Source organism: Nerophis ophidion, linkage group LG01 (genome assembly GCF_033978795.1).
Source record: "Nerophis ophidion isolate RoL-2023_Sa linkage group LG01, RoL_Noph_v1.0, whole genome shotgun sequence".
Taxonomy (NCBI): domain Eukaryota; kingdom Metazoa; phylum Chordata; class Actinopteri; order Syngnathiformes; family Syngnathidae; genus Nerophis; species Nerophis ophidion.
The window spans coordinates 5,657,411-5,683,660 of NC_084611.1; the positions used below are offsets into that span (position 1 = coordinate 5,657,411).

The window sequence follows — 26,250 nt, forward strand, 5'->3', positions numbered from 1 at the left end:
TTAAACAGATTGTCTTGGAAACTTGTGACCTGCTCTACCATTTGTGAATAGGTGAGATAATTCATGTGCGTTGGGCGTCATCTAGTGGTTATTTGGGGTAAATCACAGATTAATTGTATGATATTACACACGCAGACACACACGTAAGTATAAATATTAATATACACATATACGTGTATATACATATATATGTACAGAACAAACACACATAAATATATGTGTGTGTATATATATATACATACACACACATATATACATACATATATACAGCACCTTTAAATATACATATACATACACAAACATACATATATATCATATATGATATATGTGTACATATATACACACATACATATATATACATACACACACACACACACGTGTATATATATATATATGTATATATATATATACAGACATATACTCATATATATACATATATGTATGTATATACACATACGCACACAGACACATATACATACATATATACATACATACATATATACATTTATATACATATATGTGTATACATATAAATATAGATGTACACACATAACATTTGTATACACGTACTTACATATATATACACATATACAGTACATATAGACATATACATATGTATATATATTCATATACAAATGAATATATATATATATATATATATAAATATAAGTACACCCTGCGATGAGGTGGCGACTTGTCCAGGGTGGTGTTCTTGGGATGCAACTCAGTATTCTTCTTCCTCCAAGCACGACAAGTTGAGTTTATACCAAAATGGATACATGGATGATACAGAAGAGGATTGGGAGAATGTCATGTGGTCAGATGAAACCAAAATAGAACTTTTTGGTATAAACTGAACTCGTCGTGTTTGGAGGAAGAAGAATACTGAGTTGCATCCCAAGAACACCACACCTACTGTGAAGCATGGGGGTGGAAACATCATGCTTTGGGGCTGTTTTTCTGCTAAGGGGACAGGACGATTGATCCATGTTAAGGAAAGAATGAATGAGGCCATGTATCGTGAGATTTTGAGCCAAAACCTCCTTCCATCAGTGAGAGATTTAAATGGTTGACCAAATACTTATTTTCCACCATAATCTACAAATAAGTTCTTTAAAATTCCAACAATGTGAATTCCTGGATTTTTTTTTCACATTCTGTCTCTCACAGTTGAAGTGTACCTATGATGAAAATTACAGACCTCTGTCATCATTTTAAGTGGGAGAACTTACACAATCGCTGGCTGACTAAATACTTTTTTGCCCCACTGTACATACATTTACACAAATATTTATACGTGTACACATATAAATATACAGACACACAAGTATACACATATATACATATATACACACATATACATATATACACACATATACAGTACATTTATACATCTACATTAGTATATATTCATATACAATAATGTGTATTATACACATATATATATATATATATATATATACACACAAAGACACACGCACGCACGCACACACGCGTATATTACCCCAGTAAAAAGATATGACAAATACTGTCTATTTAACAACTTTTAATGTTTATTTTACATATATAAAAATAATTATTGTACACAATACAACAAATTGTAATCTAATCCCAAATAGATTGCTTGTGTTGCTGCTGAATGTTTTTATCACAGATATTGCATCTTCCTCTTTATGTGAGCTGTAAACGGCAAAAATATATATTTCTACAATTCGAGTTGTATTATCATTATATACTTTTGTACACTTACATTATGTACACTGCCTCACCCCTCATTTTTTCTTTTTATATTTAAAATGATCCTGTTGAGGGAAAACTATTTTCACTTATTTTACTTAAATTCCTAGTTAGAAAAAGAATATCTTCACATAAAAAAGGCTAACACTGTCTCAGATGAATACTACATACTCTGGGCTATAGTTGCCCAACGTTTGGTAAAAAACTGAGTACTTGATGATAAAATAACAATAATGAGAATGCATATGTCTGTATTACTGCTGTTCTTAGCATCACTAACTCATGAGGGAATCTGGAATTAAAAACACACAGCAAATCATCACTTTTTAGCAGACTTATAACAAGTGAAATTACACTTCTTTGATTTATTGTGAAGGACTAACATGCAAACAATGCAGGTAATAATGCTATTTAGTCAAATGTCCAAAAGCAGCACTAAAATCCAGCAGTGAGCGGTTTATCATCCAAATTCCGCCTGATGTTGTTTAAAGTGATGCCTCTGTACCGAGGTTCAAATCTTCCTCAAATAATACATAACATTATTTGAAATCGTGGAGATCAGATCGAAATATTAATTGGTGATTGATATCACCGCGATGCACAATCTCGCTACCATGTGTACAAACAAATGCCTCTGTACTGAGGTTCAAATGTTCCTCAAATAATACACCAATCAAATTATGTTAAATCGTGGAGATCGGATCTAAATTTGAATTAGTGCTTGATATCACCGCAATGCACAATCTCGCTAGCATGTGTACAAACAGAACATGTAACGTGGGCAACTACTTTACAGATAGTTTGGTTGACTAAAATTAGATATTGGGTTTCACTATGTAAAGCGCTTTGAGTCACTGGAGAAAAAGCGCTATATAAATATAATTCACTTCACTTCACTTATTTGCAGTTGTAAATATAATTTTTCTTTAGTGTGATTTGCCATGGGTCTTACTAGATTGGTGTTAGTATGTTTCACAAACATTGTGTTTTTTCTGCCTTGTGTTTCATTATGTGTCGAGTCAAACCGCGTCTGTTAAGGAAGCTTTCGTTACAAACTGAGCAACGAAATGGTCTTTCTCCCGTATGTAATCTCAGGTGTACAATTAAATTGTTCTTTTGAGAAAAGCTTTTACCACAAACTGAACAATTAAATGGTTTTTCTCCAGTGTGAGTTCTCATGTGTCCAGCCAAATGGCCCCTTTGAGAAAAGGTTTTACAACACAGAGAACAATTAAATGGTCTCTCTCCTGTATGGGTTCTCATGTGTACGGTCAAAGGTTTTTGTAGATAGAAGCTTTTCCCACACACTGAACAATTGAATGGTTTTTCACCTGTGTGTGTTCTAATGTGTTGAGTCAAACTGCTCTTTTGAGAGAAGCTTTTACCGCAAACTGAACAATGAAATGGTTTTTCACCTGTGTGCGTTCTCATGTGTTCAGTCAAACGTCTCTTTTTAGCACATATTTTGCCACAAACTGAGCAGGTCAAACATGTCCTACCGGTCTTCTTTTTAGAGCAGTCGGAGTGTTTGTTCTCAGAGTGAGTCCACACGTCATCTTCACAGTCTGTATCGCTGCTCAAAGGTTCGTCAACCTCTTCGTCAGCCTCACTATCTGATAGTGGAGCTAAGAGGTTGTCGACTTGTGGTTTCTCTTCATCTTCTTCAGTCTTCACAGAGAGAATACTCAGTGGCAATTTGGTGAGATCAGCTTCCTCCGACCCTAAAGGACGGTCTCCCTTCTGAGTGATCGAGAGTTCCCCGTCTTCCTTTTTAATGTCTCCCTGCTTAGTGATCCGGCGTTCCCCTTCTTCCTTTATGTCTCCCTTCTGAGTTATCCAGAGTTCCTCCTCTTCCTCTTTAATGTGCGGGGGCTGTGACGCTTCCTGCTTCAGAGTAATGTTCACCCTATGTAGACGAGGTGAAGGTTCTTCTGGATGACCAATCAGCTGCTGGATACCTGAGAAGCACAGACACGTGAGTGTTACATTATGGCAGTCCTTCTCAAATAGTAGGGCGGGCCAATATGGGGAAGGGGGGGGGTTGTGCAATGCCAGCGGGGATGCGTTTGACATCGGGGAACATGCTTTTTTTTTCCCGTACCAGAATATGACAAAGCATACGGAGCACTTGGCTTCACTGTAACCACGATGGGAGACGAGGAAAGACCAGTGTGTTGTTTCCTTCAATGTTAATAAGCCTACAATGTTTTGCAGAGGTATAGTTACAGCAATTGTATAGACAATGTATACAATATTTATATTCACTGCGGAGAGTGTATCAGTGTGTAAACAATACTAAAGTAGATGGATAGATTTTTTTGTGTGTGTCATAATTAGGGCTGGGCGATATATGGAATATACTCGATATATTTGGAGTTTGTCTCTGTGCGATATAGAAAATGACTGGGTTGTGATATTGGAGTATACGTTCTCACGCAGTTGTGTTTAGCTGCTGGCATTACACTACAGCAGGGGTGCCCATTACGTCGATCGCGAGCTACCAGTCGACCGCGGGGGGTGTGTCAGTCGATCTCCAGCCAGGCTTTTAAAAAAAATAGACCTAAAAATGAGTGATCATCAATCTTCACCAAGACGTCACTTAAATGACATTCACGGTACCGGAGGGTCTTGTGAGATGACGCTGGCTGCTGCAAGATCATTATTATGAAAATATGACCGAGAGGAAGGCGGGAAACATTTTTTATTTCAACAGACTCTCGCGCCGTACCTTCCATCAAAACTCTAAAGGCCGACTGCACATTTCCTATCTTCACAATAAAAGCCCTGCTTCATGCTGCCTGCGCTAACTAAATACAGAGTCTCGGAAAACTGGCGTGCACAAGCGATCCCTCAGAAAGCTGGCGTGCACATCACTTGTGCACGCCAGCTTTCCGAGACTCTTATTTTGTTAGCGCAGGCAGCATGAAGCAGGGCTTTTATTGTGAAGATAGGAAATGTGCAGTCGGCCTTTAGAGTTTTGACGGAAGGGACGGCGCGAAAGTCTGTTGAAATAAAAAGTGTTTCTCGCCTTCCTCTCTGTCATTTTTCCATAATAATGAACTAGCAGCAGCAAGCGTCATCTCACAAGACCCTCGGGTGCCGTGAATGTCAATCAAGCAAGCTACGGAATTTGCCGCCAATGTTTTTCTTGTAAAGTGTATGGAAGCTGGATGAATTAGATGCCAAAAACCAACCACTTTCATGTGGTATTGTACAGAAAGGACAACTTTTTTTCTCCTCCATTTGAAAATGTGGGCGTTATCATCATTACTGTCTGATTCCAATCAATGCAAGTCATCAGAATCAGGTAATACACCAACTTATATTCTTGTCTTTGTGAAAGAAAGACATCTATATGTGTTACACATGCTTGTATTATCATTAAACACATTTAACTTGTTTACAAAAAAAGTCTCTTTCATAAATAAATAAATATAAATGATATATATAAATGAGGTAGATCCCCTCGAGTTGGTCAATTGAAAAGTAGCTCGCCTGCAGAAAAAGTGTGGGCACCCCTGCACTACAGGCTTTTTTTTACTCTTTCCTGTCTCTCCTTCTCACAGAGACGTAAAACACGCACACCTTCTCACATACGTCACATACTGTCGCGTCATACGCCTTCGCATGAGCGGTAGCAGCATGGGTAACATTAGCTGTGATGCTAGCGGAGTGGTGCGGATGGTAATACAAGAGAAAGAAGGTGCCAATCTGGTAAAAAAATGAAGGAAGAATTAATTCCTAAGGAAAACAGCACGGGGTCCATCGTCTGGCGGTGGTTTGGCTTCAAACGAAAATATGTCTTGAGGGGACGGCGTGGCGAAGTTAGTAGAGTGTCTGTGCCAGCAATCTGAGGGTTACTGGTTCAATCCCCACCTTCTACCATCTTAGTCACGTCCATTGTGTCCTTGGGCATAACACTTCACCCTTGCTCCTGATGGGTCCTTGTTAGCGCCTTGCATGGCAGCTCCCTCCATCAGTGTGTGAATGTGTGTGTGAATGGGTGAATGTGGAAATACTGTCAAAGCGCTTTGGGCTCTTTAAAAAGGGGTAGAAAAGCGCTATACAAGTACAGAAAAAAACAAGACAAGACATGGAGAGAATGCTAAGAGTGTGCAAATTAGTAATCCGAGCAAAGGGTGGCTATTTTGAAGAAAAACTAGAATATAAAACATGTTTTCACTCATTTCACCTTTTTTGTTAAGTACATAACTCCACATGTGTTCATTCATAGTTCTGATGTGACAATCTACAATGGAAATAGTCATGGAAAGGCTTTGAATGAGGAGGTGAGTCCAAACTTTTGGCCATGCCGGTTGCTGTCAACTCTCACCTCTACGGTCCGCTACTCAAAGAGGTCTGTGTGCAACATGAACAAGATTTGAGTTCCTATTGCTACACAACAGAGAAAGAAACACTACAGCGGTCCAAGTATATGCTGCACAATATCGTTTCCTAAAACTACATTGGTGTTTCTAGTCCATTCTACTGTATTTATATTAAAACAATATTTCTTATCTGAAAGTTGTTTTTTTCCAAGGCATGATGCATGTTCAAATTGTGCTGCTTTGAGACGGCCAAAGCCAGTAGAAATGTATTTCGATTTAATTTTACCTGAAGGGACTGATTTGTGATGAGAGTATTTCAAATGATGAGCTCTGTCATCGTTAGAATAATTATGTACATACTATCATACAACTTTTATGCTTTAAGGGATGTTGCTATAGTTATCGTCAATTGTGCTGAAGTGGTATTTGTCTTTGTCTGTGCAAAGCTGGCAATCCAAAAGATTGCAAACCAGCTTGGTATCAGTGTCTGTGTCCAGGAACGGCCTGCTGACTGCCAAGGCCGAAAACCGCCGCGACGCAGACAGATCAGAGACAAGGCGATATCACCAGCGTCAACACATTTTTGTAGAATCATATATTGTGTCTCACTGGTGTTGTCGAGATTACCCCTTTCCCTCAGCGACAGCTTCAGTGATGTAAATAGGGACCTCCCAAATGAATACAGGAAGCACACGGGCTGGACTTTTAGAACTTAGTTTGGATCTGTAACTAGAACACAGCCCAAAACATGTCTTCTCATATGAGCCAAATTGAACTCTGTGTCTGCATGATTCCTTGCTTCTTGTCTGTTTAATAAATGGCATCAATGTTTGAACCTGACAGTCATAAAACCTAATTGAGCCCGTTAGCTGAGGCACTACATTGTTGTATTCATGTACAACTATGATGATCTGTTTTGTGTTCATATTTTTGGCTGTCTGGAAAAAACTTTACTGGTTTTACATTATTTCTTACACATATTTTTTTTATTTTATTATTCGTTTTTTTTTTTTAATCGTTTGGAAGACCATTGTCTATATGTCAATGAGATTTTTGCAGACACTGGCTATGATCTCAAGTTTATTACATTATTGTTCCCGCTGGGACAAAATAAAAATTGTCGGGTGCATTAATTGATTTTTTTTTTTTTAACCGCGCCATTATTGATCGGATTCAACCAGCTGCTGTCTCTCCTCCAATGCCTCAGCAAGTTTAATGCTGGATTGGATAACACAATGTCAGAGCAACAAAGAGTAAGCCAGACAGCATCAGACATCACGCCCTAAAAGCCACACTGATGCAAAAGATAATAAGACAATTTATTATAAAGTCAAGTTCAAAATATGATCCAAAAGTTCGTAGCCCCAGTAAGATTTTAAATGGCTTTTGAATGATGTTCTGACAGTAATATATGTCCCTGCCGTCTGTTTATCAACATCAAATGTTTACTTTGCTTCACCAGGCTTCACTACACATCTTAAAATAAAGTCCAGAGCTGTGCCAACTATTTATTCAGCACACATTCGACTGCAACGTAACACCGTAGGTGGAGTTGGAACCATTATTCCCATAGGACACATTGGAAATAGAAATAATCTGTTACAAGGTCAAATTGGGGCAATTTTTTTTTTTTTTTTTAAAGATCCCCGATGATGCAAAAATTATATGATAACGTCAAGTCCAAAAGTTTGGAGCCCAAGTAATATTTTAAATGGCTTTTGAATGATGTTCTTACAGTAATATATGTCCCTACAGTTTGTTTATCAACATCAAAATGTTACTTGTTTGCCCCACTTTGCTCCATTAGGCTTCACTACACATGCTAAAAGAAAATACAGAGCTGTGCCAACTATCCGTCAGCAAACATTCAATTAGTGGATTTCGAGACATTTTCCCCATAGAACATCATATACATAAAAATGATCCATTCCAGGGTCAAACTTTGGCATTAAAAAAAAAAAAATCCCGCAGATTTAAAAGTAAATTGTGCCAACTATTATTCAGCAAATATTCGGGAATATTGTCATTTGGGTTTGAACCATTTGTTCCCATAGGACACAATATAAATAGAAATACTCTGTTACAAGGTCAAATTGTGTTAATGTTTTTTTTTTTTTTAAAAAAGGATCCCCGATGATGGAAAAAAGGATACGATAAAGTCAAGCTCAAAATATGATCCAAAAAGTTCGGAGCTCCAGTAAGATTTTAAAGGCCTTTTGAATGGTTTTCTGACAGTAATATATGTCCCAACAGTCGGTTTATCAACATCAAAATGTTACTTGTTTGCCCCACTTTGCTCCATTAGGCTTCACTACACATGCTAAAATAAACCCCAGAGCTGTGCCAACTATCTGTCAGCAAACATTCAACTACAATGGAAGCCTCAGTTGGTGGATTTCGAGACATTTCCCCCATAGAACATCATATACAGTCAATGGTCAACAAAGCAAACAAACAGTTGTACATTCATAGATTGAAAATAAAAAGTTGTACATTCATAGATTGCAAATAAAACATGTTACAGGCCGAAAGGGTTTAGGCTGAAGTTAAACACTTATTGCGCCTAACCCTATAAACAATTTCAAGTACAAAATAAACTTCCGAAAATTATAAAATGTCCTTTGCACAACTTATTATAAATACACATTATAAACAACATGAACGTAGCCTTTAAATAGACTCCCTTTTTAGACCAGTTGATCTGCCGTTTCTTTTCTTTTTCTTCTATGTCCCACTCTCCCGTGTGGAGGGGGTCCGGTCCGATCCGGTGGCCATGTACTGCTTGCCTGTGTATCGGCTGGGGACATCTCTGCGCTGCTGATCCGCATCCGCTTGGGATGGTTTCCTGCTGGCTCCGCTATGAACGGGATTCTCGCTGCTGTGTTGGATCCACTTTGGACTGGACTCTCGCGACTGTGTTGGATCCATTATGGATTGAACTTTCACAGTATCATGTTAGACCCGCTCGACATCCATTGCTTTCCTCCTCTCCAAGGTTCTCATAGTCATCATTGTCACCGACGTCCCACTGGGTGTGAGTTTTCCTTGCCCTTATGTGGGCCTACCGAGGATGTGGTAGTGGTTTGTGCAGCCCTTTGAGACACTAGTGATTTAGGGCTATATAAGTAAACATTGATTGATTGATTGAACGTAGTTCAATTTTATACCCAGTACAGGCATGTGAAATATCCCTGTGTACATATAGACCTTTGCCCTAATTATATATACAACATATATAAACAATTGTACTTCTATTATTACTTATATCTCATGTTTAATTTTTAATTAACATTAATCATAGTGTTAATTACAATGTTAATTCAAGAGTGATATATTTTTTCAAGACATTGAAAAGTGAATTTAACCCTGAAAATGAAATTCACTCTGGTAACTTTGTTTACTTTATGTGCTGTGACACTTCTGGAGAACTTCCCAATCAAAAGTTGCCAATAATGAAATGATTCTTGTTGTTTATGAGCTGCAATCCTCTGCAGGTTGATGTAGACATGTGGTCCAGTCTTCTCTTCACACACTGCACATCTCTTACTCTTCACCAACATCTCTTCTTTCACATCATTATTTATGTTGCTCTTCCACTTTCTTCATTTGACTTTTGCATTCTTTCATCTCCTCTGATGTGAACTCCACTGCCTTCTTCAAGCTAACAATCATGGCGCCTCTTTCTTTACATTCTTCAACTAAGTCGGCTCATTTCTCAACGACGCTCTTTTAAGGGCTTACAATAGGTTTCTAAATGACAAAACTTCAACTCACTCACCTTCATCTTCGGTTTTCATCTTCATCTCCGTCGGTGATTTGCTGGAAGTTGGTGGCGCTGATTCCCTTTCACTTTCTCTTTGACATGACGTCGCCATCTTAGCATAGCGGTAGTCGTCCATCTTCTATCAAGTCCTTAATCATCACTTCAGATAACAATCCATCGCTACAACAACAACAAAAAAATATCTTGGACTTTAAAAGACGGGTCTTTGAGAATCTATATCGCTGTTTGAACTTCTCCGGAAAGCCGGAGCCGTTCAGTCCGCCATCAAGGTCTTGAGCTGCCCGGTCCCTTTGCCCATGCGCTGAGAGAAAGCCACGCCCATTTCCTACTTCTTTTTTTTTTTTTTTCAAAATAAATCATAATATATACTGACCACCTCAAATGGTCGACAACTACAATTTACAAAAGTCGAAGCTTACTCTTACCTTAATAAGGATGGACGGAAGTTGCCTTTTTCTCATTTCATTTCATTTTTTTATTTTTCTCCTGCATTCATCTTTGATCGATAGACAATTATACATAGATTATACAATTTTACATTTACACACCAAGAAAAATCTTACATTTTCCTGCCCCCTTCAAAATAATGCGTAGTCTTACTTCATGGATATCACACAAACCAACAAATACATCCAAATGTAATGAAAACAAACATCCATCCATCCATTTTCTACCGCTTATTCCCTTTCGGGGTCGCGGGGGTCGCTGGCGCCTATCTCAGCTACAATTGGGCGGAAGGCGGTGTACACCCTGGACAAGTCGCCACCTCATCGCAGGGCCAACACGGATAGACAGACAACATTCACACTCACATTCACACACTAGGGACCATTTAGTGTTGCCAATCAACCTATCCCCAGGTGCATGTCTTTGGAGGTGGGAGGGGCCTATCCCCAGGTGCATGTCTTTGGAGGTGGGAGGAAGCCGGAGTACCCGGAGGGAACCCACACATTCACGGGGAGAACATGCAAACTCCACACAGAAAGATCCTCAGCCTGGATTTGAACCCAGGACTGCAGGACCTTCGTATTGTGAGGCAGACGCACTAACCCTTCTGCCACCGTGAAGCCCATGAAAACAAACAAAAAACACAAAAGAAAAACACGAGTACAAAACTTCATGAAGTACAAACCGAACATCCATCCATCCATTTCCTACCGCTTATTCCCTATGGCAGGGGTGTTCAAGGTGCAACCCGGTATACATATATATATCTGTCTTTGTTGGCCCTGCGATGAGGTGGCGACTTGTCCAGGGTGTACCCTCCCTTTCACCCGATTGTAGCTGAGATAGGCGCCAGCGCCCCCCGCGACCCCAACAGGGAATAAGCGGTAGAAAATGAATGGATATATATATATATATATATATATATATATATATATATATATACACATGTATTTATATCTCAGCTACAATCGGGCGGAAGGCGGGGTACACCCTGGACAAGTCGCCACCTCATCGCAGGGCCAACACAGCTGAGATAGGCGCCAGCGCCCCCCGCCACCCCAAAAGGGAATAAGCGGTAGAAAATGGATGGATGGATGTATATATATACATACTCCTCCCACCTCCAAAGACATATATATGTATATGCATACATATATATATATGTGTATATATATATGTGTATATATATATATATATATATATATATATATATATATATATATATATATATATATATATATATAAATAAAATGTGTTTGTGTGTTTATGTATATATGCAGCAGGGGGCGCCAGTATGCATCTATAAGATATGGCTGCAAGCCGTCAGAAACCACAAAGAAGAAGAAGAAGAAGAAGAAGAATGGACCAAGATGGCGGACTGGGGCTGATCGGGGAAGTTTCAAGCTTACGATGTAGCAGCTTTTAGCTGTCACAGCAAATACTTGTCCAGCAATAATTATCTCAAATGTATGTGTTTTCCGAAGTCTTCAAAACTGAAGTTGAGTTGGAAGCGATAGAGTGTTGTCTGAAGTGAAGATTGAAGACGTGATAGAAGATGGACGACTACTGCTATGCTAAGATGGCGACGTCATGTCAAAGAGAAAGTGAAAGAGAATCACCAACCGAGAAAAAGCCGAAAACAACAGATGAAGGTGAGCGAGTTGAAGTTTCGTAACTTGAAAACCACTATAAGCCCTGAAAAGAGCGTCGATTAGAAATTAGCCCACCTTGTTGAAGAAAGTAAACAAAGAGCCGCCATGATTGTCAGCTTGAAGAAAACAGTGGAGTTCACATCAGAGGGACCAAAACCCTTAAAAAACAAGTAAAACACTCTAACATAAAGTCTGCTTAGTGAGAAGAATTATCTTGTCAGACCGAAAATAAGCAAATATCACCCTTTTTTGAGATATTCAATCTTACTTAGATTTCAGTTTTTGCTGAGCACTACTAGTGCCGATCAGTAAAAATATGACCGTAACTTAAAAAAAAAAGAAAAATATTCGATATGTGTGTGTGAAGTTAGGAAGTACAAATAGTATGAACAAATTAAATGGGCGGAGAAGGTTACAATGTGTTTATTGTCTAAAAGAATACAGAGAGGAATGTGCAACACAACACGTGCAAACATAGAATAGAATAGAATAGAATAGAATAAAAAGTACTTTATTGATCTCTGGGGGAAATTCAGCATCACAGTTCGCTCGCAATAGACAATAAACACTTTGGTATTTTTAAATGTTAATAACATAAATGCAGTGTATTATACAGCATTATTCACATGTGAATAATATAAATACAGTCTATTATACAGCATTATTCACATGTGAATAATGCTGTATAATAGATTGTATTTATGTTATTCACATGTGAATAACATAAATACAATCTATTAAACAGCATTATTCACATGTGAATAACATAAATACAATCTATTAAACAGCATTATTCACATGTGAATAACATAAATACAGTCTATTATACAGCATTATTCCCATGTGAATAACATAAATACAGTCTATTATACAGCATTATTCCCATGTGAATAACATAAATACAATCTATTAAACAGCATTATTCACATGTGAATAACATAAATACAATTTATTATACAGCATTATTCACATGTGAATAATATAAATACAGTAAATTATACAGCATTATTCACATGTGAATAACATAAATACAATTTATTAATCAGCATTATTCACATGTGAATAACATAAATACAATCTATTAAACAGCATTATTCACATGTGCATAACATAAATACTGTCTATTATACATCATTATTCACATGTGAATAATATAAATACAATTTGTTATACAGCATTATTCTCATGTGAATAATGCTGTATAATAATATAAATACAGTTTATTATACAGCATTATTCACATGTGAATAATATAAATACAGTAAATTATACAGCATTATTTGCATGTGAATAATGCTGTATAATAATATAAATACAGTTTATTATACAGCATTATTCACATGTGAATAACATAAATACAGTCTATTATACAGCAGGGGGGGGGCATCCAATTAACTTCTGGGCGGTCTTTATGACTCTCTGGAGTGCCGTTCTCTCTGCAGCCGTGCAGCTGCTGAACCACACGCAGATGCAGTAGGTCAGGATGCTCTCAATGGAGCACCGGTAGAAGGACACCAGCAGTTCCTGTGAGAGGTGGTTGTTCCTGAGTATTCTCAGGAAGTGCAGTCTCTGGTGTGCCTTCTTGATGGTCGCCGTGGTGTTGGTGCTCCAGGATAGGTGGTCGGCCAGGTGGACTCCCAGGAAGCGGAAGTCGGAGACCCTCTCCACACAGTCACCACTGAAGATCAGGGGCAGGATGTCCGTTTTTTTCCTCCTGAAGTCTATGACCAGCTCCTTGGTCTTGGAGGTGTTCAGGGCCAGGTTGTTGACTTTGCACCAATCCGACAGCTTCTCCACCTCATCCCGATACGCAGCCTCGTCTCCCTCCGAGATGAGCCCCACTACGGTGGTGTCATCCGCAAATTTGATGATGGAGTTGCTGGAGTGGGCAGGTGTGCAGTCGTATGTGTAGATGGAGTAGAGAAGGGGGCTCAGCACGCAGCCTTGTGGAGAGCCGGTACTGAGGTGCAGGCTCCATGACATGTGGCGACCCATATGCACCCTCTGGGGACGGTTGGATTAAAAGTCCTTAATCCACATGCAGATGGAGTTCGATAGACCCAGGTCTGACAGTTTGGACACCAGTCTATCAGGTATAATGGTGTTAAATGCCGAACTATAATCCACAAAAAGCTGCCGCACGTAGCTCCCCCCCCGTCTCCAGGTGACCCAGGGAGGAGTGTAGGGCTGTGGCGATGGCGTCCTCTGTGGACCTGTTGGCTCTGTAGGCAAACTGGTGTGGGTCGAGCTCGGGAGGGAGGACTGAGGTGATATGGGTCCGTACCAGCTTCTCGAAGCACTTCATAGCTATAGGTGTAAGTGCAACTGGACGGTAGTCATTCAGGAAGCTGACTTGAATTAGGAGTCTGAAGGCAGAGAAGAAGAAGAAGAAGGAGAGTTTTAGTCTGGAGGTTTGCTTTTCACCTTACTTCTGTAGGGCGCTGTCCTTGAGGAAGGAGGCAGCTCGAAGCTCTGTCGAGAGGGCACTTGGAGATTTCTTTCAGCGGTTTTCACCACAACACGTTTAAGGTCAGCTGGCGTACCATAGTGGATCTAACATAATAGTGCGAGTCCAGTCCATAGTGGATCTAACATAATAGTGCGAGTCCAGTCCATAGTGGATCTAACATAATAGTGCGAGTCCAGTCCATAGTGGATCTAACATAATAGTGTGAGTCCAGTCCATAATGGATCTAACATAATAGTGAGAGTCCAGTCCATAGTGGATCTAACATAATAGTGTGAGTCCAGTCCATAATGGATCAAACATAATAGTGAGAGTCCAGTCCATAGTGGATCTAACATAATAGTGTGAGAGTCTAGTCCATAGTGGATCAAACATAATAGTGAGAGTCCAGTCCATAGTGGATCTAACATAATAGTGTGAGAGTCTAGTCCATAGTGGATCTAACATAATAGTGTGAGTCCAGTCCATAGTGGATCTAACATAATAGTGTGAGAGTCCAGTCCATAATGGATCTAACATAATAGTGAGAGTCCAGTCCATAGTGGATCTAACATAATAGTGTGAGTCCAGTCCATAATGGATCTAACATAATAGTGAGAGTCCAGTCCATAGTGGATCTAACATAATAGTGTGAGAGTCTAGTCCATAGTGGATCTAACATAATAGTGCGAGTCCAGTCCATAGTGGATCTAACATAATAGTGTGAGTCCAGTCCATAATGGATCAAACATAATAGTGAGAGTCCAGTCCATAGTGGATCTAACATAATAGTGTGAGAGTCTAGTCCATAGTGGATCTAACATAATAGTGCGAGTCCAGTCCATAGTGGATCTAACATAATAGTGTGAGTCCAGTCCATAGTGGATCTAACATAATAGTGTGAGAGTCTAGGCCATAGTGGATCTAACATAATAGTGTGAGAGTCTAGTCCATAGTGGATCTAACATAATAGTGTGAGTCCAGTCCATTATGGATCAAACATAATAGTGAGGGTCCAGTCCATAGTGGATCTAACATAATAGTGAGATTCCATCCACAGTGGCTCTAACATAATAGTGTGAGAGTCCAGTCCATAGTGGATCTAACATAATAGTGTGAGAGTCCAGTCCATAGTGGATCTAACATAATAGTGTGAGAGTCCAGTCCATAGTGGATCCAACATAATAGTGAGATTCCATCCATAGTGGATCTAACATAATAGTATGAGAGTCTAGTCCATAGTGGATCTAACATAATAGTGTGAGAGTCCAGTCCATAGTGGATCTAACATAATAGTGAGAGTCCAGTCCATAGTGGATCTAACATAATAGTGTGAGTCCAGTCCATAATGGATCAAACATAATAGTGAGAGTCCAGTCCATAGTGGATCTAACATAATAGTGTGAGTCCAGTCCATAATGGATCAAACATAATAGTGAGAGTCCAGTCCATAGTGGATCTAACATAATAGTGCGAGTCCAGTCCATAGTGGATCTAACATAATAGTGGGAGAGTCCAGTCCATAGTGGATCTAACATAATAGTGTGAGAGTCCAGTCCATAGTGGATCTAACATAATAGTGAGGGTCCAGTCCATAGTGGATCTAACATAATAGTGAGATTCCATCCACAGTGGATCTAACATAATAGTGTGAGAGTCTAGTCCACAGTGGATCTAACATAATAGTGTGAGAGTCCAGTCCATAGTGGATCTAACATAATAGTGAGAGTCCAGTCCATAGTGGATCTAACATAATAGTGTGAGAGTCCAGTCCATAGTGGATCTAACATAATAGTGTGAGATTCCAGTCCATAGTGGATCTAACATAATAGTGTGAGAGTCCAGTCCATAGTGGATCTAACATAATAGTGAGAGAGTCCAGTCCATAGTGGATCTAACATAATAGTGTGAGAGTCCAGTCCATAGTGGATCTAACATAATAGTGTGAGATTCCAGTCCATAGTGGATCTAACATAATAGTGTGAGAGTCCAGTCCATAGTGGATCTAACATAATAGTGAGATTCCAGTCCATAGTGGATCTAACATAATAGTGCGAGAGTCCAGTCCATAGTGGATCTAACATAATAGTGAGGGTCCAGTCCATAGTGGATCTAACATAATAGTGAGATTCCATCCACAGTGGATCTAACATAATAGTGTGAGAGTCTAGTCCACAGTGGATCTAACATAATAGTGTGAGAGTCCAGTCCATAGTGGATCTAACATAATAGTGAGAGTCCAGTCCATAGTGGATCTAACATAATAGTGTGAGAGTCCAGTCCATAGTGGATCTAACATAATAGTGTGAGATTCCAGTCCATAGTGGATCTAACATAATAGTGTGAGAGTCCAGTCCATAGTGGATCTAACATAATAGTGAGAGAGTCCAGTCCATAGTGGATCTAACATAATAGTGAGAGTCCAGTCCATAGTGGATCTAACATAATAGTGTGAGAGTCCAGTCCATAGTGGATCTAACATAATAGTGTGAGATTCCAGTCCATAGTGGATCTAACATAATAGTGTGAGAGTCCAGTCCATAGTGGATCTAACATAATAGTGAGATTCCAGTCCATAGTGGATCCAACACAATAGTGCGAGAGTCCAGTCCATAGTGGAGCCAGCAGGAGATATGATTAAAAATGAAATCCAGAGGCAAATTCAGACATTTTTCACTGTTACAAGCGGCCCTCTGATGCGATGTGGCCCTCAATGAAAACCAGTTGGACATCCCTGATCTAAGTCTACTCCTGTCTTCAACGTGTCAAGGAACTCTTGAGATACCATTTTCTTCCTTTCCTTGGTATTCTCGAAGTCCTCCTTGGTTTGCATCCGATGGCGTTAAAGGAGCGACTTCCTCTACAGCCGCACGATGACTAACTTCACCGCGGGAGGGCGCCGCCTTCTGCTAACGCCGTTCCGCTGCTGTTCCGTCATGCGGCGAAAAAACGCACTTTTTACTTTTTATCATTTAACAACACTACATCATCCTTTGCGAGCGTATGACACAGACGTCACACGCCATATCCCAATTTAGCTGACCGGGATATGCCTGTGCATTATTCTTTCATCTCGGGCCTCCAGACTCAGCGGGTCCTCATTCATTCTGTGTCGATATGAAATTAAGTCGGAAAACCTTCGACAAGTTGACTTCGTGTCCGTCGCCACCCTTTAGGACCTTTCAAAGTGTAAACCACGATCCGCTTTGGAGGAGGAGTATTTTATTTTGAAAGTAACCTGACGGCCTTTATGTTGGCTACCTCTCTTTGTTCATAATTTATATTTTTTGCTCGATAAACCCTTTTTTTTTTAAAGCTGTCCTTTTAAAGTTAAAGTAGCAATGATTGTCACACACACACACTAAGTGTGGCAAAATTATTCTCTGCATTTGACTCATTACCCTTGATCACCCACTGGGAGGGGAGGGGAGCAGTGAGCGGCAGCAGTGGCCGCGCCCGGGAATACTTTTTGGTGATTTAACCCCCAATTTCAACCCTTGATGCTGAGTGCTAAGCAGGGAGGTAACGGCTCCCATTTTTATCGTCTTTGGTATGATTTTGTTGTTGTTGTTTTTGTTACATATACTGTAATATTGTACGGGGTAATGAATAATAATAATAATGATAATAGATTTTATTTTTAAAAAGCACTTTAAATTGAGCAAACAATCTCAAAGTGCTACAGTGTGTTACAAAACAATAAAAATATAATAAAAATAAAAACTACAACTAGCACGCATTTATCTAAAAAAAAAAAGGGCTTTTTTTAAAAAGAAGGGTTTTGAAGCCTTTTTTAAAGTCTGTGGTGTCCTCAGGTGGTCAGGGAGAGCGTTCCACAGACTGGGAGTGGCGGGGATTTTTAAATGGGATTTTTAAATATATATTGTATATATTATATACCGCATGTATAATTTGAAATTATGATATATATATATATATATATATATATATATATATATATATGTCACCTGCGATGAGGTGGCGACTTGTCCAGGGTGTACCCCGCCTTCCGTCGAATTGTAGCTGAGATAGGCGCCAGCGCCCCCCGCGACCCCGAAAGGGAATAAGCGGTAGAAAATGGATTGATGGATGGATATATGTCACATTTATATTGCTACTGTGGTACATTTTTAGTCTAGCACAAGTGGCAAAAAAGAAAGAAAGTTGAGGAATGCTCATCAAACATTAATTTGGAACATCCCACAGGTGAACAGGCTAATTGGGAACAGGTGGGTGCCATGATTGGGTAAAAAAGCAGTTTTCATAAAATGGATGGGGTGAGGGTCACCACTGTGGGAACAAACGCGTGAGCAAACTGTCCAACAGTTGAAGAACAACATTTCTCAACCAGTTATTGCAAGGAATTTAGGGATTTCACCATCTACGGTCTGTAATATCATCACAAAGTTCAGAGAATCTGGAGAAATCGCTGCAAGAAAGCGATGATATTATGGACCATTGATTTCTCAGGCGGTACTGCATCAAAAAGTGACATTGTGTAAAGGACATCACCACATGGGCTCAGGGACAATTCAGAGAACCACTGTCAGTAACTACAGTTGGTTGCTACATCCGTAAGCGAAACTTAACCTACTCACTTGGCCTAGTTTTTAGAGTGTTGGCCTTGAGATCGGCAGGTTGTGAGTTCAAACCCCAGCTGAGTCTTACCAAAGACTATAAAAATGGGACCCATTGCCTCCCAGCTTGCCACTCATCAAGAAGGGTTGGAATTGGGGGGTAAATCACCAATAATGATTCCCGGGTGCATCACCGCTGCTGCCCACTGCTCCCCTCACCTCCCAGGGGGTCAACAAGGGGATCGGTCAAATGCAGAGAACAAAATTCACCACAACGTGTGTGTGTGTGTGTGTGTGTGTGTGTGTGTGTGTGTGTGTGTGTGTGTGTGTGTGTGTGTGTGTGTGTGTGTGTGTGTGTGTGTGTGTGTGTGTGAGACAATCATTGGTACTTTAACTTTGACTTAACTCAAAACTCCTATTACGTAACGCGAAAGCCATTTATCAACAACACCCAGAAACGCCGCCGGCTTCGCTGGGCCTAAGCTCACCTGAGAGGGACTGATGCAAAGTGGAAAAGTGGAAAAGTGTTCTGTGGTCTGACGAATGCACATTTCAAATTTCTGGGGGAAACTGTGGACGTCGTGTCCTTTGAAACAAAGAGGAAAAGAACCATCCCGGTTGTTATAGGTGCAAAGTGTAAAAGCTAGCATCTTTGATGGTATGGGGGTGTATTAGTGCCCAAGGTATGGGTAACTTACACATCTGTGAAGGCACCATTAATGCTGAATGGTCCATACAGGTTTTGGAACAACATATGTTGTCATCCAAGCAACGTTATCATGGACGCCCCTGCTTATTTCAGCAAGAAAATGTCAAGCTACGTGTTACAACACTGTGGCTTTATAGTAATGAAGTGTGGGTACTAGACTGGCCTGCCTGTAGTCCAGACTTTAATGATTTTTTGCACAAAAAATATATATATATATATCATTTTGAACATTAAATATCTTGTCTTTGAAGTCCATTCCATTGAATTTAAGTTGAAAAGGATTTGCAAATCATTGTATTCTGTTTTTATCTACGAATCACACAACATGCCAACTTTGCTGGTTTTGTAAATATTGGTCCGACGTTCTGGCAAGGCACTAAATGAATGTCCGAGAAAACACTACACACACATACGGTACATGGAAGAAAGTGGGTAGCGAGTTCAAGCAGAAACAACTCATGTGTGTTTGTGTTGTTTTGTCTTTTGCAGACGTCCAGCAGCTGATTGGTCATTCAGAAAAACTTCCCTCTCAATCAGGGGGTAGCTTAATTTTGAAGCAAGAGGCTTCACAGCCACCCCACATTAAAGAGGAAGAGGAAGAACTCTGGATCACTCAAGAGGGAGAGTGTCTTCTAGGACCACAGGAAATTCATCTCACCAAGTTGCCACTGACTGTTGTCTCTGTGAAGACTGAAGATGATGAAGAGAAACCACAAGTAGACCACCTCTTAGCTCCACTATCAAATAGTGAGACTGAAGACGAGGTTGAAGAAACTTTGAGCAGCGATACAGACTGTGAAGATGATATAAGGACTGACACAGACAACAAAAACTCAGAATGCGCTAAAAATAAGACAGGCAAAAAACGTTTGAGCTGCTCAGTTTGTGCTAAAAGTTTTAATCGAAGGAGCAATTTGACTCAACACATGAGAAAGCACACAGGAGAAAAACCCTTTAGTTGTTCGGTATGTGCCAAAAGCTTTTCATTGAAGGGCAATTTGACTAAACACTTGAGAACACACACGGGAGAAAAACCTTTTAATTGTTCAGTTTGTGGTAAAAGCTTTACTCAAAAAGGCAAATTGACACAACACACGAGAACACACACTGGGGAAAAACCCTTTATCTGTTCCGTTTGTGGCACAAGATGCACTATAAAGAGCCATTTGACTGAACACATGAGAATTCACACAGGAGAAAAACCGTTTGTCTGTTCAGTTTGTGGCACAAGATGCGGTAGGAAAAGCCATTTGACTGAACACATGAGAACACACACGGGGGAAAAAACGTTTAGTTGTTTAGTGTGCGGTAAAAGCTTTACTCTCAAAGCTAGTTTGACTCAACACATTAGAATACACTCGGGAGAAAAAACATACAATTGTTCAGTTTGCGGTAAATACTTTACCCTCAAGCCCCATTTGACTCAACACATGAGAACTCACACAGGAGAAAAGCCTTTCAGCTGTTTAGTTTGTCATAAAAGCTTCACTCAAAAGGGCAGTTTGACTCAACACATTCGAACACACACGGGAGAAAAACCATTCGTTTGTTCAGTTTGCAGCGCAAGCTTTTCTTTCAAGGCTCACTTGACTCAACACGTGACCACACACACAGGAGAAAAAATATTATGTTGCACAGTGTGTGACAAAAGATGCACTAAAAAGAGCCATTTAATTGAACACATGAGAACACACACAGGAGAAAAACCATTCCATTGTTCAGCATGCGGTAAAAGCTTTTCACAAAAAAGTAATTTGACTCAACACATGAGAGCGCACACAGAAGGAAAAGTATTAATCTGTTAAACGTTTTACTCAAGGGAGACATTTTCTTATCCTAGGACAGGGGTCGGCAACCTTTACCACTCAAAGAGCCGTTTTGACCCGTTTCACAAAATAAAGAAGACAATGGGAGCTGCAACCATTCTCGCGAATATCAGCCGATGGTCACCCAGATAACAATAATAAGGGCGTGCTATGAAGCCATTGCCTTTGATGCCTTCTACAACATGCATAAACAGCTTGCCAGCCCAGTAACATGTTGTATGTGGCTTCCGCAGATACACGTACACGACTGCAAGGCATAGTTGTTTAACAGCCATACAGGTCACACTGAAGGTTGTGATATAAACAACTTTAACACTCTTACTAATATGCGCCACACTTTGAACCCACACCAAACAAGAAAGACAAACACATTTTGGGAGAACATCTGGACTGTAACACATTACAGTGCAGATCTTCCAGGCTATATTATACACCCCACTAGCACCACCCCCCCTCCGTGCGTCGGTTGAGGTGGGCGGGGTGGGCGGAAGAGTCATGGATGCATGGGATTCTGGGTAGTTATGTTGCGTTTAGGCTTCACGGTGGAAGAGGGGTTAGTGCGTCTGCCTCACAATACGAAGGTCCTGCAGTCCTTGGTTCAAATCCAGGCTCGGGATCTTTCTGTGTGGAGTTTGCATGTTCTACCCGTGAATGCGTGGGTTCCCTCCGGGTACTCCGGCTTCCTCCCACCTCCAAAGACATGCACCTGGGGATAGGTTGATTGGCAACACTAAATGGTCCCTAGTGTGTGAATGTGAGTGTGAATGTTGTCTGTCTATCTGTGTTGGCCCTGCGATGAGGTGGCGACTTGTCCAGGGTGTACCCCGCCTTCCGCCCGATTGTAGCTGAGATAGGCGCCAGCGCCCCCCGCAACCCCAAAAGGGAATAAGCGGTAGAAAATGGATGGATGGATGTTGCGTTTATGTTGTGTTACTGTGAGGATGTTCTCCCGAAATGCATTTGTCATTCTTGTTTGGTGTGGGTTCCCAGTCCATCCATCCATCCATCCATCCATCCATCATTTTCCGCTCATCCGAGGTCGGGTCGCGGGGGCAGCAGCCTAAGCAGGGAAGCCCAGACTTCCCTCTCTCCAGCCACTTCGTCTAGCTCTTCCCGGGGGATCCCGAGGCGTTCCCAGGCCAGCCGGGAGACATAGTCTTCCCAACGTGTCCTGGGTCTTCCCCGTGGCCTCCTACCAGCTGGACGTGCCCTAAACACCTCCCTATGGAGGCGTTCGGGTGGCATCCTGACCAGATGCCCGAACCACCTCATCTGGCTCCTCTCCATGTGGAGGAGCAGCGGCTTTACTTTGAGTTCCTCCCGGATGGCAGAGCTTCTCACCCTATCTCTAAGGGAGAGACCCGCCACACGGCGGAGGAAACTCATTTGGGCCGCTTGTACCCGTGATCTTATCCTTTTGGTCATGACCCAAAGCTCATGACCACAGGTGAGGATGGGGATGTGGATCGACAGGTAAATGGAGAGCTTTGCCTTCCGGCTCAGCTCCTTCTTCACCACAACGGATCGGTACAACGTCCGCATTACTGAAGACGCCGCACCGATCTGCCTGTCGATCTCACGATCCACTCTTCCCTCACTTGTGAACAAGACTCCTAGGTACTTGAACTCCTCCACTTGGGGCAGGGTCTCCTCCCCAACCCGGAGATGGCACTCCACCCTTTTCCGGGCGAGAACCATGGAATCGGACTTGGAGGTGCTGATTCTCATTCCGGTCGCTTCACACTCTGCTGCGAACCGATCCAGTGAGAGCTGAAGATCCCGGCCAGATGAATCCATCAGGACCACATCATCTGCAAAAAGCAGAGACCTAATCCCGTGGTCACCAAACCGGATCCCCTCAATGCCTTGACTGCGCCTAGAAATTCTGTCCATGAAAGTTATGAACAGAATCGGTGACAAAGGACAGCCTTGGCGGAGTCCAACCCTCACTGGAAATGTGTCCGACTTACTGCCAGAAATTCGGACCAAGTTCTGACACTGATCATACAGGGAGCGGACCGCCACAATAAGACAGTCCGAAACCCCATACTCTCTAAGCACTCCCCACAGGACTTCCCGAGGGACACGGTCTAATGCCTTCTCCAAGTCTACAAAGCACATGTAGACTGGTTGGGCAAACTCCCATGCACCCTCAAGAACCCTGCCGTGAGTATAGAGCTGGTCCACAGTTCCACGACCAGGACGAAAACCACACTGTTCCTCCTGAATCCAAGGTGCGACTATCCGGCGTAGCCTCCTCTCCAGTACACCTGAATAAACCTTACCGGGAAGGCTGAGGAGTGTGATCCCACGATAGTTGGAACACACCCTCCGGCCCCCCTTCTTAAAGAGAGGAACCACCACCCCGGTTAGGGTTAACACTAACCCTAACCACCCGGGTTGCAGGTTCCCGACTCCTGTCCTAGGAGAACACGTTTGTTGTTCAGATTGCTTAGAGTATTTCCTCATAATGCAGACAGGGTAAGACACCAAAGAAAACTAATCAGCCATTAAGTTTATGGTGAATAAATAAATTGTCTGTTCAAATAAGAACACATACAGGAGAAAAAACATTTAGTTTGCAGTGAAAAAAATATTCTCTGAATTTTCAATCTTTCAGATGCTCAGCATGACTTGTGTAAGAAAGGAGTTCACCCAAACACAACAGACTAGACAACTTTTCCTGTCCAGTTCGTGCAACAAAAAAAAAAGACTGTTAATTCAATTGTGTTCATGTTGTGTAATATGCACAGTGTAAGTTACCACTTTTTGAACTAAGCTCCCGTGTTTCATAATAAAAGTATTGAATGCGTTCTGAAATAAAAAATGTTGCAAGAAAGTAGATGCTGCCCTTTATCTTTATCAATCAACCAATGTTTATTTATATAGCCCTTAATCGCAAGTGTCTCAAAGGGCTGCACGAGCCACAACCACATCCACGGTTCAGATCCCGCAGAAAGGCAAGGAAAAACTCACAACCCAGTGGGATGTCAATGTGAATGACTATGAGAAACCTTGGAGAGGACTGCAGATGTGGGTGACTCCTCCCCCCTTCAGGGGATACCGAATGCAATGCATGTCGAGTGGGTCTAGCATAATACTGTGAGAGTCCAGTCCATAGTGGATCTAACATAATAGTGAGAGTCCAGTCCTTAGTGGATCTAACATAATATTGTGAGAGTCCAGTCTATAGTGGATCTAACATAATAGTGAGAGTCCAGTCCACAGTGGATCTAACATAATATTGTGAGAGTCCAGTCCATAGTGGATCTAACATAATAGTGAGAGTCCAGTCCTTAGTGGATCTAACATAATATTGTGAAAGTCCAGTCCATAGTAGATCCAACATATTGTAAGAGTCCAGTCCATAGTGGATCTAACATAATAGTGAGAGTCCAGTCCATAGTGGATCTAACATAATATTGTGAAAGTCCAGTCCATAGTAGATCTAACATATTGTAAGAGTCCAGTCCATAGTGGATCTAACGTATTGTAAGAGTCCAGTCCTTAGTGGATCTAACATAATAGTGAGAGTCCAGTCCATAGTGGATCTAACATAATAGTGTGAGAGTCCAGTCCATAGTGGATCTAACATAATATTGTGAGAGTCCAGTCCATAGTGGATCTAACATAATAGTGTGAGAGTCCAGTCCATAGTGGATCTAACATAACAGTGAGAGTCCAGTCCTTAGTGGATCTAACATAATAGTGAGAGAGTCCAGTCCATAGTGGATCTAACATAACAGTGAGAGTCCAGTCCATAGTGGATCTAACATAATAGTGTGAGAGTCCAGTCCTTAGTGGATCCAACATAATATTGTGAAAGTCCAGTCCATAGTGGATCTAACATATTGTAAGAGTCCAGTCCATAGTGGATCTAACATAATGAGAGTCCAGTCCATAGTGGATCTAACATAATAGTGAGAGTCCAGTCCTTAGTGGATCTAACATAATATTGTGAAAGTCCAGTCCATAGTGGATCTAACATAATAGTGTGAGAGTCCAGTCCATAGTGGATCTAACATAATAGTGAGAGTCCAGTCCATAGTGGATCTAACATAATAGTGAGAGTCCAGTCCTTAGTGGATCTAACATAATATTGTGAAAGTCCAGTCCATAGTGGATCTAACATAATAGTGTGAGAGTCCAGTCCATAGTGGATCTAACATAATAGTGAGAGTCCAGTCCATAGTGGATCTAACATAATAGTGAGAGTCCAGTCCTTAGTGGATCTAACATAATATTGTGAAAGTCCAGTCCATAGTGGATCTAACATATTGTAAGAGTCCAGTCCATAGTGGATCCCACATAATGAGAGTCCAGTCCATAGTGGATCTAACATAATAGTGTAAGAGTTAGACAGCCAAAAATCTGAATATTTTAAAATGTATTTCCGTAAGAGCCATATCATTTTTTTTTCAACACTGAACACACCTAAACGTGTGCATTTTTAAGTACGACCAACATGACTAGAGTATAATAGGTCTCTTATTCTTTGTAATAACATTGATAAAAGCGCTATATAAATACTCCAAAAATGTGCCTTGGTTCAAAAAAAGTTGAAAAACACTGCTCAATTATACAAAATGACTCATATTACTAATATCAAAAGGAACAATATGATTCAGTTAAGGAAGGTCAAGCTTAGATAAAAGAGCTTTTACGAATAAACTTAAGTACATTATTAGGTTTATAAGAGAATATAGTTTAGTTTATTTTGTTTCCTGTCAAAACGCTTGTCAAC

General features: G+C 40.8%; 3 protein-coding genes across 3 annotated transcripts in view; 1 reads left to right on the forward strand and 2 right to left on the reverse strand.

The window, feature by feature from the left end:
- Window positions 1-26,250, reverse strand: part of LOC133553184 (zinc finger protein OZF-like) — an 839,429-nt gene that overhangs the window by 323,267 nt on the left and 489,912 nt on the right. The gene's annotated exons all lie outside the window — the stretch shown is intronic.
- On the reverse strand, window positions 1,530-10,126 carry LOC133555597 (zinc finger protein 135-like). The gene is made up of 2 exons (XM_061904982.1): window positions 9,844-10,126; window positions 1,530-3,695 (listed from the first exon to the last, which is right to left on the reverse strand). Exons 1-2 carry the CDS (start codon window positions 9,962-9,964, stop codon window positions 2,710-2,712), a joined length of 1,107 nt encoding a protein of 368 aa, XP_061760966.1. The 5' UTR covers window positions 9,965-10,126; the 3' UTR covers window positions 1,530-2,709.
- On the forward strand, window positions 11,639-24,348 carry LOC133551533 (zinc finger protein OZF-like). Its single transcript, XM_061898373.1, has 2 exons — window positions 11,639-11,948; window positions 20,170-24,348. The coding sequence occupies exons 1-2, from the start codon at window positions 11,852-11,854 to the stop codon at window positions 21,483-21,485; spliced, it is 1,413 nt and encodes a 470-aa protein (XP_061754357.1). The 5' UTR covers window positions 11,639-11,851; the 3' UTR covers window positions 21,486-24,348.